Source organism: Girardinichthys multiradiatus, chromosome 19 (genome assembly GCF_021462225.1).
Source record: "Girardinichthys multiradiatus isolate DD_20200921_A chromosome 19, DD_fGirMul_XY1, whole genome shotgun sequence".
NCBI lineage: Eukaryota > Metazoa > Chordata > Actinopteri > Cyprinodontiformes > Goodeidae > Girardinichthys > Girardinichthys multiradiatus.
The window spans coordinates 25368896-25385473 of record NC_061811.1 but is presented as its reverse complement, the minus strand read 5'-3'; the positions used below and the strand labels follow the sequence as shown (position 1 = coordinate 25385473).

At 38.6% G+C, this 16578-nt stretch overlaps 1 protein-coding gene across 2 annotated transcripts in view; it reads left to right on the top strand.

Moving 5' to 3' along the window:
* Positions 1–1285: 1285 nt before the first annotated feature.
* The window catches only part of zgc:110158 (uncharacterized protein LOC553590 homolog), a 67083-nt gene continuing 51790 nt past the window's right edge, over positions 1286–16578 (top strand). For both annotated transcript variants that reach the window (XM_047393000.1, XM_047392999.1), the window contains exons 1-3: positions 1286–1698; positions 11672–11744; positions 14549–14610. In XM_047393000.1, the coding sequence (XP_047248956.1) occupies positions 1643–1698; positions 11672–11744; positions 14549–14610 (191 nt within the window). In that variant the 5' untranslated portion in view covers positions 1286–1642. The remainder of the gene's footprint in view (positions 1699–11671; positions 11745–14548; positions 14611–16578) is intronic.

Here is a 16578-nt window from a genome sequence, read left to right as displayed (position 1 = left end):
TTCAAGAAATTATGCTTGGATTCAGCTGTAAATCTGCAATACAAAGAAGCAGTCTGAGCCACAAATGCAGCAATTATCAACAGATAAATGAAGGAATTGTGGAGATAAATGTAGTAACAAATGTTTAAATTTGACACAGAAATTAATTTAATTGTATATTATTTTCTAAATCATATTCATTAGAGAACTTTTTACTTTCATTTTGGTTCTAATTCCCTTTGGGCTGACTCTTTCTAAATATGACCCCTGATCAAACCAAACTTAAAACTAGAGACCTCCTGCTGGTAGATTTTATTTTTTGTAGTCACGTAAGCACATTTCCTAACAGCAGGCATAAGCAGAGTTTAAAAAAGATAAAATAAATCATTAGTTTCCAATGCAGGTATGAACCTTCCCTAGGGCACAAATTATGGTCTATATGAAATGTCAGGGTGTAACCAAAAAGCTTTGGGACTGGGGTGGCAATTAGAATTTAGGGGTGGCAAAGGAAAACAAGTTTTAATTATTCAAGTTACTATGCTGGAACATTAAATTCTGGTCAGATAAAATAAATGAAAATCTTGATCCTCTTTGGATTATTTTTAAATGACCAAATATTACCTAGATTCATGGTTTCAAATATATATGCAGCAAAAAAATTGGTTAGAACTTAATTATTTTTAGCTAATGCAAAATGTTGTGTCAGTTAACTTAAAAATAGCCCTGAAATTATTTGAGTGAGTGACCAAGAGTGAGGGACATATATTCAAAAAGGGGCACTGTGCAGGACAATATAACTATATATATGAATAAATAAATTAACATTGATACTCACTGATACTCATTAGCTTTTCTCTCTGAAATTTATGTATAAAAATGTAATTTAATGTAACAATTTAAAATGCTTTTAAACTGGACAGTAAAACATAAACAGGAGGCCAGTAGTGCTGTTGCAGCTGGTGGGCCCCAAATTAAATTCTGCTTAGGGCCTCATACAGCCTTGTGCCGGCTATGGTTATGAACGCACTTTTCTTTGAATTTAGAATCTGGGTATTTATATTTGCTAAATGGGTCTATGAACATCAGGATTTAGCTTTGAGGTAATTTCTGGAGTAAAACGTTTAAAATGAAGGTGTCTAATTAATGTTTTGGGTGCACAAATATGACAAAAACAATTAATTAATTCCTGGTATATTTTGTGCACACTATTGCTTAAAGAAATCAAGTATTATAGTAACTGTTAAATGTAACAATTTGCTACTGTAAATGAAGAAAAACACAAAAGTTACATGAAGGCCTGAAGAGAACTTGAACTTGAGCGAAGTCTGTACAAACTTGGACACTGTGCCTTTAAGAAGCCCCCTCCGTCTCACAACAGGGGGGCGTGAGCTGAATCCAGGAACAGCGATTGAAAAAAAAAAAAAAGCTCCACCACTGGACTGTTTCAAGTTCCCCCCTCCGGCTGAAACCCTGCCTGATTTGTGGGCAATGTTGGGGATGTAGAAAAAAAAAAGAAAAAGAAACCGGAGCAAAGAGAGCGTAAGGAAGGGAGAGATAGGGAGACAACACTAACTGGGTAGCTATGGAGATAGTAGGTTTTCCTGGTTGCTTTCTTTGACAGGTGTCGAGTGGGATAAAATAAAGTCCGAGAACAGCCTCCAACATGTACGGCAAGGGTAAAGGAGCTGTGGTCCCCTCCGATAGTCAAGCGAGAGAAAAGTAAGTAAATTATCGCAGTGTCACAACAGCAAACCCCTGTTAAGAGAGAGGGGAGTGTGCTAAGTGGCTAAACTTGCTAACTGATGTGAAGCAGTTGAGCAACTTCAGACTCATGCACAAGTTTGTTATTTTAACTTTTGCCGGTTGTTGCAAGTGAAGTTGTGCTAGCTGTGTTTTTACTACTTCTTTTGTGTGTGTTGGTGCCTTCTTCTTCTTCAGCATCCTCCAACTTGCAGGCATGTCTGCTAAGTTAGCCCCAGCAGCTAGCTGCAGCCAGTTTCACTCTGGTCTTTAATTGTTTTGTTACTCGTGTACAACCCAAAGACGCTTGGTAAAGTTGCATCGCTTTTTTTCTTTCCACGCCTGTTTGTTGCTGCGCTTAAATGTGCTTTAAGAAGCGTGGATGTGGGGGATCCCACTCGAGTTCGCTCTTCTCCTCAGCCCCCCACCATGGGGAACAATGCATCTGGGTTTATTGTAGCTGCGCAAGGGCATTGTATCTGGCTGCCTTTTTTGTGTGTGTCTCTCGTCTCGGTAAAAATAGGATACAGCTGTTTGAGGGGGCTTTGTTACAAACTAGCGTGTTCGTGGCTTGTTCGCGCACTAGTTGTGAGTCTGATCGCGCTGGGTTGCATTGTATCCACGCGTGTTTTCGTTCACTTTACCTGCAAAAACCTAGCGGCCCTTTGTAACTTTTGTGCAAATTTTCTCCTGACATTCAGAGCTGTGCAAAGCTATCCACACATGCTTCCCGGAATAGGGGCTGATCAGTTGCAAGGCAAGGGAAGCTGCAGCCCCCTCTAAGCCCCTTTGTCTGCATGCCTCTCTGTCTCGCCTAGAAGATACGTGCAGCTCCCTTTTCAACACTTCAACAAGATATATGGCTTCCAGACTGACCCTAAATATTAATTTAATAATCATCCGTGCAGTACCAGCAAATCAGGGGCCACTGACCTGCGTGAACTTACTTTGATGTCACTCACAAGCCTACGTATCCCGTTTTGTCTGGTGTTGAACTTAGTTGGACTGAACTTTTGTGTAATGCAGCTGAAATCAAAATGGGACAGAACTGAGTTTACATGCAGATCAACAGGCACCTCTTGTCATTTATGACTAGTTTTTCTCTACAATCAATCTCCTTGTTTTCTCCAAGCTTTTCCTCATCTCTTTCTTCATCTCACTGCACCTCGGTCCTCATCCCTCACATTGCTGTTGAATTATTGAGACTGACCGAAGCAGCTGCTCTCAGCTTTGCGTCAAGAGTTGTGAGGGAGAGAGAGATGGAGGAGAAAAGAAAAGAGATGTGGTGGACAGACTCATCCATGTTTAAAGAGGGGGTTTTGTCGCGAGCCCCGGGCGAGATGTCAGATGTACTGATGGTGCACACCAGGGAAATTTCACTCTCTGTGGAAGTTAGTCCCTGCACGACTCCCTATTCTAGAAGTTTTCAGGGAGAGAGGCGGGATGGGAGGTCAAGGGGCCCCTCACTCAGAGTGAAGAAGCAAAACATTGTTTAAACTTTAGAAATCTGTTGCAAAGGCACCCCTTTCCTTCATTCTATGCACTACTGTTCTTCTGGTTTGTTTCTTCACTTTTAAACTCAGCCTGCTGCTTTGTACATCCTGCAGGAAGTGAATCTTTCTCCTCTCTTTGCTCCTGTTGTGGGTCATCTCCTCAAACTTCTCCTTCTTTTCAATGAGCCAGCTCTCGAGCTTTAATAATGCAGCAGGCCAGGTGCATGTGCAAGCAGCCCCTTATACAACACGCACAAAGGCAAATGCACACACACATCTACACCACACATAAAATTTTCATTGAAGGTCTCATGAAAGATGGGAGGGCATCTTCAGCATGATCCTCCTATCCCCAAACATAAGAAGATAGTCCTTAAACATTTCCTACTGTGGGTCAAACTGTTCTCTAAGGTTGTACATGTATCAAGCTAGCCCATAAGCCCGCAGAGTGCAGGAAGATAGTATCAATATTTGAAGCTTTTGCTGTATCCCAAAGCTTCCTTCGAGCTTTTGCCAGACATTTCAAAGCCCTCCAAATCACTTTAGATCTATAGGTGTTTAAGTGAGATTGGGAACCAGTAAAGTTGCAGGAGGTGTGTAATGCCTGTGTGTGCTTTGTAGGTAACTAGTGTGTGTGTGTGGGCCAGTGCTAGACTGACCTGCAAGTAACAGTGACTTACACTCTACACCAGCGGTCAAAGAGAGCTTTGTGACCTACAAATTGCTGGAAACCTCAGAAAGTGGTCAGATTCCCTTGGCTACAGTGGTCAAGTGCTTTTGTGTCTCAGCAGAAGGGAAGTCTTCATCCTCTTGGATTTATTGGTCATTTCTAAAACTACAGTTAGGAGCTATGGTCTGTGTTTAATTAGGTGCATCAGACTAGTTGCAATAGTTAGTTTTGAATTAGTTACCTTTGGGAAGTTAAGAATCCAAGACAACTTCTGCTTTTCTATGTTTTCTAAGTTTGCCTGTTTAATGTATCCTTTTGTATCTTTGTGATTAGTGTAAGAGACAGACAGCTTATAGTGTGTGTGTGTGTGTGTGTGTGTGTGTGTGTACATAAACAGAAACAAAAGAGGACAGATTGAATCTGTCAATACATGACACTAAAACCTACTAATGTTTAACTTGGACTGACCCGTTTACAGCCAAAGACTGTTGTCATAGCATGTTATGAGACTGTAGTTGTCCACCTAAAGGGTCTGTTGTTCTGAGGTTTGTTACAAATAAACTGTTAAAATGTCAAAATTAGATTTAATGGATGGTAAATATTGATGCACCGATCAGAGTTTTGTTAACAATTTCAGACCTCTGATTTTTGTAAAGCTTTGACCTGCTGATAATTTTTTTAAAGAAGTATATTCAAAATATTGTTTTATCCCCTTTTCCACTGAAGGTCCTGGGATTTAAATACCTTTTGTTTTAACCCTTGTAAAAAGAACCTCAGGTAATTTGTGTGCTTTGCATTTCCACTGCTCTGAAAGGGTGTGGAAAATTTATTTATATCAGCCTAATGACATGTTAGGGAAGTTGTGAAGAAAACTGCCCTACACCTCCAGTCCAGCGGATGGCAGTAATTAGAAATCAAAGGCCAAGCAAGGAAAGCCCGACCATTTGTTAGCAAAACCAGATGGAGAGCACATAGTTGGCTTTTTTGCTTCTGGTGTTATACCACATTGTAAATGTAAAAGTACTCTCAAATATGAATCTTGTATAAAGTAGAAAACAACAACATCATACAGGTCTTAAATATGGCTGGTGGGCGGATGTTGGCACATAACACTACCCCTCAACAGTCCCGGGGTAATCTGAAAGTCCTACCCCCAGAACAGAACATTTTATCCAGGAAAGTGTGGACCCAGGAAATTCATATTACTTGGGGGAAATTATGTTGAAACCCACAACGCGCTTTCAAAATCCCAAGCAATGGCTGAAGGTCCCTGTAGGGGAAAAAGGGCTATTGTAGCTCTCTTGGCATGAGTGGTCATAAATTATTTACATTAGGAGCAGAGGCGATGTTATGCACCTATCATCTCTCATTAAAAAACAAAACCTAAATCATTCTGGAGTTGACATTTAAAACTGTTTTTAGCAGTTTATATTAGCAATTAGCCCAGTTAGGTTGTCTGGTGTTGCTGTAGCAGTCTGTATTGAATGTCGATTCTTACTTACGCTGAGATTTCCTAAAGGTTTCAAACATTTCCACATCCAGCAGGTTTTATAACAGACTTAACTGGATGAAACTGAGCAACATTGCCAAAATCCGTTTAGTCATCCTGTTATCTGCTCAAAGTCTTGCTCTCTCTTGTAGCCTCAGTAAACAAAAATCATGCCTTGACATGTGATGGAAAAAACAGTTTCATTTTACTTCTTGCATCTGTGTTTCCTCTGACTTTATTGTTAAACACATCACTGTTACTGAAAATGGCTAACTTTCTTCCTAAATAACAGCTTCCACACTGAAGAGTGTTGTTGTCAGAGCGACATGGTAGCACCTGGGTATGGTGCGTTCACTGACTTAAAAAGTGAATACACTGTTTTAGTTTCTGACCGTCCGATCACGGGCCGTGGCAGATTAAGCTAAAAATCTGCTAATTACAAACAAAAGGCCAGTTTCTTGGTGCATTTCTGATACTAAACAGATATGTCATTTAGTCATCTCAAGGGATTTTTTTGTGTGACCTTTGTAAATAAGTTTGATGTATCACCATTTAATGACTATAAATCAGTCAGCCAGTGATCAAAACAAGACAGATCTAATAATATTGAAAAAATGTTTTCTTCCATTAAATGCATCAAAATCGCAGTTTTCTGAGTCTGTAAACACAAAGTTTGTAATGCCTTCATTTTCCACTGGATTCAAAGATACTTTCAGTATTAAGGGTCCAGCGGCATATTAATGTTTGTTACTTTTATTTTGTTGGACTAAAACAAAGTTAATGTATTTGTTTGCTTTGCAGTCAGTAGAAAGAAAATCTGAAATTGGCAGCAGCAAAAGTCCATCCAAAGATGTTTAGATATGTTTTTTTTCTTTTGTGAGAGAGAGAGATCTAAGCTTGGTGGTGAAGTCAAAACATATATCTTCAGTGCCTTCAGTATCAATTAAATCTGCTTTCTCTGATGTGCTCAATATATAAATAAATTATGTCAAATGTAAATGATTTCTGGTCAAGTGCAGGTTTTAACCTGTTTGACAGACCACAGTACAGTGATATGGAGGCAGAACCTAGAAAACCTAGGGCTCTTGAATGGAAACTCCATTGCTTCCAGATGTTGGTCAACCTTTTGTTAAATCATAAAGATATAATTTAGTTTCATCATAAAGTATTGTGAAACGCAACAAAAATTGTCCCATTAGGGGAAAATGCATGTGATTCTGTCCAAGGGCAGAGATATCATCATGTAGGAATCACTGGCTCAGTGTTTGCCTATTCATATCTTCTGTAGACTACATTTGCATACTAACAACGTATTTGCATACTATTGGTAGTAAGTACAGGTCAGGCTTGGGTCGGATCTGTTGCAACACTCTTGAGCAGTGTTCATTTCTCCTCCCCTGTAGCAGAAATAAGCAGCAGTCGTGACATAAAGCTTCACCTGGAGCCTTATTGAGCCATTGCATTGTTTTACCGTAACATACAGCATGTAGACAGTTATTTAGCGTTTTTTTAATACATGACAATTTTCACAGGATCCCATGTTTCAAAATAGATTATTCTTCAGAAACTGGATTAGAATGGGTGTACCTGCGATTAGTAGGAGCAGGTGAGAGGAATTGATTGACGTTGCTGTTCCTGTTGGCTTTAATGTTCTGAATTGACTCGCTGGAGCTACAGATAGTTTTTTAATGACTTTCAGTTGGTGGAATGAAAAAAAAAAAACGAATGTCAGATACAAAAGCAGAGTGTTGACAGTGCACAGTTTTACACCTGGTTATTGTACTGCATGCAAATACTAGTGAACTTTACTTCAACACTGAGGACGATGCCTGTCCTTATTGGTATGTTGGGGACCAGACTCCAGCAAAACATGGTGGAGCATTCCACATCCAAACCTGAGCCATATTTTCATCAACAGATGCATCCTGATTTTTGTAATAAAAGCAAAGTCTTGACATAAAATCAGATGTTTTAAGCAAATACTCCAAATTTAGCAGACTTGCTTCTGCTACCAGTTTCCAGTTTTAAACTAAAATAAATACGTTGCAACACTCCCAAGGTTAAAGTTGTTTCAGTGAAATCGCAAACAAATGCAGGGGTTCCAGGAGTTTGTCTCCCACTGTATTGAACATAGCACGACGCATCACTGCCCCTTCCCCACCTGTTGCTGCTCACTGCCTGTCAGCTGGCTAAAGAAAGTTGACTGCACTTTTCCTTTGTTTACAAAAAAGACAAATTTGCCTGATTGCAAATATGTTGCTGTCACAAAGTATTGGAGAGAAAAATTAAAGGAGGCCCCCCTCCTTTAATATGACTGTCAACTTTCTTCAGCCAGCTGACAGGCAGTGGCAGGCACCTCTGGAGCCTTGCGCAAAAATGTGTATTCAGATGTGTTTGGATTTGGAGGCTCTACTGTCCCTCTTCATGATAAGCATGTTTACTTGAACTGTTGCTAAATTTAGCAGTTGTTTCTTGTACATTTTGGTTGAAGTCTTTTTTATAAAATAAGAAATGAACATAAAGATAGCATTATTATAAGTTTAATAATTAGAGCAGCAGAATAAATTAAATTCCAATTGTATCAATGACTGGAATTTGTAGTATCAGGATCAATGTCTGTTATAGAGCAGTCACATCTTGGGAGGTAGTAATTGGTAGGCTAGAATATTTCAGGTACCATACATTAAAACCCGGCTTGTCTTTGTCGTATTTGGTCTTTTATGCCCATAGCTGATGTAGATCTTGGTGACAAGGATCTAAAGCTCAAGTCGAGAGGTGGAGTGATGGTGAAAAGAGTCAAAGTGCTATTCTTTTTGAATGAAATGTATTGAATTATATTGTTTTGTTTGAATGTACTTGTCTATGTTCTGTCTGGGTTTTCCCGTGCTTGGGTACCCTTATAGCATGCTCATGAAGACATTAAGGCAGTATTATTTTTGTTAAGCTCATCACCCCACTATGCATTTGATAATATTGCAGCCATGTTTCAGTTTTGCAGATAGAAAAGCAGATGTATTTCTGAATCTCTGTGCTGTACAGTACAAAGGAAAGTCCGTAGAGCTGCTCTTGTTTAAAAGCAAAGCACACAACAGCCTGATTATCTCAAAACTATGTTTCATTGATCAGCTCATTGACTGCTGATGGTGATGATGACTCTGAGCTACCGTCCTTCTCATTAAGACCTTATTGGCCTGTCAGAGGAGTGACTGCTGTGGGCACACAGGGCACTGTCATATCCACACTCTGGGTCGATTGATGGTCCATTAACAGCCTATTAAACATGACTAAGTGAAGGAGTTTGGAGTACACTGTTGGGCCAGTGGGGGTTTCCCACTCTGTCCGATAAAATTTCCATTTTTGAATTTCGCTGGGCTTCTCCGATAGCAGCGATTATTTTTTTTTTTTAATTAAGTCAATCAGGAGGTTTTGTTGGAATTAGCAGGTATGCCTCTTTGACCTGCTGCAATAAATAATTAAATCTGACTTTAAATTATGCATAATTATCAATGTTGCAGTTAGGTGAAACTTGGAAAAATATGTTTTTCGCCATCTGTCAGTGTTGACCTAGTTATAGAGATTATGGTCTTTAAAATGTCTTTACAATAATGCCATCGCCCTGTCTGCTGTTATGGTATCACATGGCATTTTAAAGCTACATGACTGCAATACACCTCGCAATTTCATCCAATGTGCACAACGCCTAAATAGCATAGAACCGATTGGGCGCACTATTTGGTGGGCTATCATAGCAATGCATTAAAACCGGGCTTTCCAGTAGCATATTTATTATGTTATCCAGTTGGATGGGCTGTCTTAATCTTTTATGCCCACATCTAGATTTTATTGACAAAGATGGTAAAGTTCAGGTAGACTGTTATGGACTAGAGTCATCTTGCATTGTGACAGTGGGAAACAGAAGGGCGTTGAATATATTATCGTCATTTTCCAGTGTTCCCAATATGCACCAGCCACAGTTTGTGTTTGGAAATACTAACATGGTTTTTAATCAGTAACTGTAGTAACTTCCAGCAAATGTTTACTATTTTATTGTTGGTATTAGAGAAATTATAATCCAATTCAAGGGCTCTTTCAGTAGAAAGGACACCACAGCCAATTATATGAAAATATTTCCATTCACTGGATTATCAAGATGAGTACAGGTCATCTGAACTAGTGTGTTCTATATTGATAGATGATATTTCAGACAGATTTTTGATGAATACTAAATTCTTCCAGACATGATAAAGTGGACTGACCACATGTTCATGGTGTACCCCGCCTCTCAACCAATTACCGCTGGAGATAGGCACCAGCCCCCCCGTGACCCTGCAAGGACAAGTGGGTATAGACAATGGACGGATGATAAAGTAGATTTTTATTTGAGAACATGCTATCTAAATCATTTCACTCCTCTTATCTATCCAGCTCATGTCCTTCATGTTTCTAATGAGGAAATCATCTTTATGCTGCTTGCTGGTGATTTCTACTCAAAACCTTCAAATCTCTAAGGCAAATACATCATTCTAAACTAAGTTTTTCCCTAATAACTAAATAAGTACTCGCCTAACAAAGAAATTAAAGCGTATTTAACTGTTCCATTTGTGTATTTGTGCCATATTTGATAGGAATGGGCTGAATTAACTACTTATTTTCTAAGATAAACATAAATAGTCACATTCACTCTGTTGTAAAAGTCGGTGGCAATAACTTTAAAAGTTGTTTTCCCTTAAAACACATTTCGTATTAAATTCTTCTACCTGTACCCTCTCAGATGTTACACCAGAACATTTTCCAGTTGTGGAAACCATATGTTCTTCTGTCCCCTGCATGTTTTAAAGCTCTACTGTGTCTGGTATGAGTTTTGATCACTTCAGGTAAAATTACCATAGTTCAAAGTATCTCAATTTTAACTGGACAAAAATGTAGCATATGAGCTAATAGCTTTTATTTGAAACAGACAAGCAGCAATTATTCCTGTTGCTGCTAAAATGGTCTAAAATAAATCATTTTACTTTTTTACCAAAAATATTGATTATAATATTTAAAAAACCTTTTTTGTTGCATTACTCTGTAGACCACAGAGCCGTGAAACATTCCAGGTACTCCGGTACTTGCTGGCTTCTCCTTAATGGGGCTTGTGTGATGGAAAATGAAAAAACTTGCCCCATGCCCTGACACTGGGGACCCGGTACATACATAATTTCCTGGACATTAATGGGATTCAGTGAGAAAACTGGATAAACAAGTGAAAGAAAACTGAAGTTGATATTCCATACAAATGACCAGTTTCTATAAGGTATTTTTTATTTAGGAATATCATCACAAGAATGATACAGATTTAATAGAACCAGAGAGGTTCTGTTGGAGGTCGTCTTATTGGTGCAATATTACACATTTTATTTATTATTAATTTATTATTATTATTATTCATTTTATTAATTACATTTTTTGCTGTTTCAACCATAAATTGTGAAAAATGTTGTTTTGCAAAAAGAGCCTGAAGCTGTAAAATACAGTTTTTTTTACATGTTGTTTTTCCCCTAACTTGGCTGTTGTTGTTGGCACATCAGGAAAACATTCTGTGTTATTTTCAGAGTTTCTACGCAAGATTGGAAAGTCTGGAAAAGTGTTGAATTTGCTTTTATCATTGTCCAGCTCTGGATATGTTCAGAAATAAATTTAATATGTATGGAGTATGGAGAAATGTATTTCTAAGGGACAGAAACCTGATGATTCTTTATAAGTGCTGTGTTTTTAAACTAATGTATTCTTTAATTCTCTGACTTGCCTCATCACAACTTGATAAGGTTTTATCCATCACCCTTTAATTTAGAGACAACATCTACACAAAAAACAAAAATCAGAAAGGGCTATTTCACAAATTGTTTGGACTCTAGATAGCTTAAAATTCAGGTTGAACCGAACCATCGGTATAAAGGTACCCGAATTCAAAAACCGCTGCATTTGGTGGGATACTGCGGTCTTTATTTACAAATCTTTATAAGTCTAACAGTCATAGATTCATAGTCACAGTCATAGATTTTGAAATATAGCAAATATTTTGCACTCTAAAGACCACATTCCAGTTTCAGCTTTGTTTTGTTCGTTTGCAATTTTACACCCAATGGTCCAAAATATTCTAATAATTCAAAGAAAAATATAGAAATCTTTAGTCTGGAAAGTATAGAATTTTGAGAAATATTTTTTTAGGTAAATGATTTAATGCATTATTTTCCAGTGGATGTGTAATTCTTGTTCCATGCCACACAAAGACAAGACATTTTGTTTTTCTCATTTCAGGTTAGCGTTATATGTGTACGAGTACCTGCTACACGTGGGAGCGCAGAAGTCAGCACAGACCTTCTTGTCTGAGGTAAGGTGGCATCTTTAACTCGACCACGTCTATAAAACCTCTAGCTCCAACGGGACGTTCAAAGTCCTCTTCAGTTGTTGTCTTTCGTTGGAAATCACCTCTGCTTTGGGTTCAGCCCGCTCCAGTTGAAACATGTTACGTGCAAAGTGGGCCGAGTGCTTCTGAAGGCAAAACGGATTACTACATTCCACGGTTTTAAAGCAGATGCAAGCAAATACACATTCTTCCAAGTTTTAGCATTTATTTAGCAGGATAAACACTAGTAAGGGCATATTTAAATGAACAAGTTGCACCATGTCAATATTTATTAAACGTAGCAACCAGATGCTGGTAATTTAAAGCTAAACCAATTAACTTATTATCAGCAAGTGTGGACTTCTCTGTTAACCAAAAACTGTTGAACAGAACCACAAAGAGGAAAGATATGGGCAATGTTCTCAGGGAAAACATCAATTTAGGAATGGCTTTTAAAACAATTTGGTTTCCTAAGTGGGAAACGGATAATTTAATTGAAAAGATTATTCACAAGACGAAAACGTTCAAGAATGTTGCAGATCATTAATGCGGCGATCGATTGGCCATTGATTCAAGCCGGACATATTTTTCCTTTAATGTCTCTGGCTGTTAATTGGCAAATCAAATGCAGAAAAAAATCCATGGGTTAAATGTATCTAAACTAAAAACGTGTTTGTTAGTTTGTGAGCAAATCGACAAGCAGTGTTCTTTGATGCTGATTGAATTAAGTGAAAATCAGGTAACGATGGGAACATACGGCTTTGATGCAGAAATGGGGATAACTGTTGGCTCTGCAGCACATTTTTCTTTTTCTGGTCAGTTTTTTTTTTTTAATGTGAAATCATGGGATACAAAAACAAGTTTACACAAATCAGCCTGTGCCTGTTCTAGTAATAGAGAGAATTGGTATTGGTCAGTGAAACTTGATCAGTCCCTCTGTATTTTCCTATTTCCCCAGAAAAGAAATTTTCAGCAGCTTCACCTTGATGTCAAAGTCTGACTCTGCAGGCCTCGATTATTAACAGTATGTTAAATGCATACCGGCAAATTACAACAGATTTCATCTCAATACACTTCATAAACATATCAGATATAGTCACATTCAATTTCATACATAACAAATTGATCTGAATTATAGAGTAAATCCAAAGTTAGCTGCTTATATAAAACAATTGGTGAAAAGTTGTTTAAAGGAACCCACCAACTTGAATCAAGTCACATGCATGCGACAACAGTGGAAAGGAGCAACTCTTGCTTAACAAGAAGAAACCTTTAGCTCTACTTTGGAGGAACGTTAAGAGACTTAAAAGAATATACACATTCTGGTGGTCTTAACATTGTACAGAAGAACCATCCAGAATTCATCTGTGACAATGTGACAGACTGAAAGGATAATAAAAGCAAAGTTACTTCAAGTATTGCAGCCAAGAGTGGTTCTTGAGGCTGCCTAGTTATGATTTATCATTACATAGTTTGGAATTGTCTTTGGCTTCTGATGTTTTTTGGATGCATCAATCAGCAACTGTTCCTGGCCGATTCCAGTTGCTGATTTTGTCCGATTATGATTTTTCGATGGTTTACATAAATGTTTTTATTATTTTAAAGGCTATGAAACTGCTGGTTCTTTTCTAGAGTTATTATTTTGAGTCCCAACAGAAATTGAAGGAATAATAAGATCACACCAATTATGCAATAAAGCATGTGTCCCTAAGTTTTTATTTGTTTTTTATTAACCTCCAGAAAGAATTGGCCGGTCAACATGTCAGTTTATGGGCTTATAGACCAAAAATTGGGGGAGTTATTAGATTTGATTTGAAAGAATACAAAAGAAATCTGAATTTGTCAGTATTTGACCTTCTCGTTACTTATTAGATCCGATTTTAAGAGGAAATTATGCAGATTTTTATTTCAGTTTTCGATTTTAAGGCTGGATACAAACAAGCCTCCATTTTTTTTTTTGGTGGAGATTGTTTTATTGTTTTCAAACCGTCTATTCAAGTGTCTAAACTGGATTTCCAAGTAGAACCTGTAAGTTTTGCTCAAGGGAATGCTTTAATTTTACACCGGATCATGCTAACTCCCAATTTATACGGCGTCCGTCTTCGCTCTACATCGCCATGCTACGAGCTCTGCAGTAATCACGCACCATTTATAGTCAATGAGAGCATTTATACTGGCTCCACAGGGCGCCAGCGTGCGCCTGGGCATCCGGCAAAATTCGACCTGTTTGTATTTCTGCTGGATCCTGGAAATAGGCTGCAGTTGTGTGTGTTTGTAGATGCACACAAAGAAAAAGTGAAGCAGTTTTAACTATTTTAACTTCTGCAGAATGAGTTGTTTTGGTCTGACTTCCACATTTCTCACTGGCTTTTATTGCACAATCTGCTCATGCTCCTCGGAGGACCATTGGGCTCCACAGCGGAGCGGGTCACGTCCAATGTAAATCAGGTCTGGAACGTAGGGCTAACTACGGGGTAACTCTGCACCGTTGTGAATCCCATTGAGATGTGAAAGTTAAAACCAGGCTTAAGTTCATTGCAGGATGTAGCACATAGATGTTTGCATCGATTCAACAGTGAGCGTCTGTTAGTTTAAATTTGGAATCATTCATGTTTTTCACATTCGCTGAGCCAAATGACAGTGGAGGAGATGGACACCGCCAGAAAGATGCCTATCGTCATGTCAGAGGCCATTGCTGGTTGCAGACAGCCTGATTCTACAGTATGTTCTTAACCCCTGGACCTGTAAACATGATGCTATCTATCATGGCTCTCCTCTTTTCTTCTCAGATCCGATGGGAGAAAAATATTACGTTAGGAGAGCCACCCGGATTCCTTCATTCTTGGTGGTGGTAAGTATCCCTGTCACATTATCCTCATGCAGCGGGTACTTTTTTAAAACGAGTGACTGAATAAACAGATTCCACGTTGCTTAGGCTTTGAATCCATTCTCCTTCATTTATCTATCCTGACCTGCTAGAATGTATTACTATGACAGTGAAATCAACAAATGGCTTCATTTGAGCTAAAAAAGGATCTTGGCATGTAAATTTACAAAAAATTATATTCTTGCACTCCTAAATGATTTAAAAATGTCTTCATTGAAGTGAAAGTCCATCCTATTGCAGCCTTTTACTTGACCAGACTAACTGGGGCCCTGACCCCCGCCGTTCTCTCCTTCTTCTTGTCCCCTCCTCCTGCTCCCCAACCTTCACCACTGCTTCTGAAACAATAGATCCAGATGGTTGGGGAATGGACCCCCACATTTGCTCCTCCTCTTCCCCCCTCTCCTTACCCTTTGTGTACCCCCCCACCCCCAACCAACCCTCCGACTTTACCCCCTTTGTTCACACGGGAGAGGGCTTTTTAGCAGATTAACCCGTTGCATTCCAGCTTCCTTTGTGTCACCTCGCCACCTCCTCCTTGTCATTTCTCCCCCTCTATCAGACTTGACCTGTTGGGTCAACATCTTAAGCCCTGATCAGCATTTTCACTGGTGCACTGTGGGATACAGTGCATTCAAACATTTCTTGATTTTACTCCAGCCTCTTAATGTGTGTTATAATTAAATTCAAGGGAGATATAAATCACATTTACATAAGTATTTCAGTCCATTGATGGCTTCTTATTTCAGTGACAGTTTAGCTTTCATAGCTTTAATACTACACAAGTGGTCCTTGAGATATTTCTTAGTCATTTTAAATTATTATATCAAAATGGTAACGGTAAAAACTGGTGTAATATTTCTGTGTGTATAATTTCACTGCCTAATAACTAAACTGTGAGATATGAACTCAGTAAGTTACTTAAATATAAACTTTGGCTCCAAAAAAGGACAAAGTAAACTACTTTTAAATATGTTTCTTTAATTTTTACAACTGTTTCTAAAGAATATTCCTGAATCATATTTTCTACAGAGGGCTTTTGCAAAGCAGTCCATATAAGTTTTTAGTGGTGGAGTTTTTTGTTGTGTTCTTACAGCTTTTGATGATTTGACATGATTGTTCAGAGACCTAGAACCACTTCCTATTTAAAAGAGTTTTAATTGAAGGGAAATATTTTTATCGGATGAAGGTCTGTAACCGTAACGTTGCACCTTAAATCTCGCAAGTTTAATAGTGTTTCCTCATTTGGTCCCTAATCAACTAAATCATTATAAAAAAGCATTTCTTTGCAATACATTTCTTTATGGAAGCTAGAGTCAGAGATGCTCTGATCAGAGAGCTACGACCGCTCCTGGTCATTTTGCTCCATCATTAATTTGATGCAACCTTTCCAAGGCAGCAAGAAAGACGCTTTGTAGCGTACAAACGTTATGGAACTATGAAAGTAAGGAAAGGTGAAGGAGCAATAATGAGTGGTGTTCTAGCTCTGCTGCAGCCGCCTAAATGAACGGTTGCTATGCATCCATAGAAAATACTGCTTCCTTTTCCAAAATCTTCTTGCATGTTTGGTTGTTCTTCTGACTTCAGTTTTACCGATGTTGTAAATGGCTTTTAGATTTCTTCCAACACTAACAAGATCGCTCCAAAGACTGTTGTTGTTGATGCGACCGGGTGGCATTTAGATGCATTTACTGATTGGGTGAAAATTGGCTTTTTGATTATCTGACTAGCCGCTCACTCATTTGCACCAAAAAAAGCTGATTTCTTTCTGCATCTCTAGACAAAACCCCAATTTCCTTTCAGTGGCAGTAGTTCTCTTTCATAGCATTCGTTTCGTGTCTCACTATGGGGAACGCCTCCGGCGTGACCTCGACAGAAGCTTAAATGTCATTACGCCAGCCCTGAATGGCTGGCATCAGTGACATCTATGTCAGG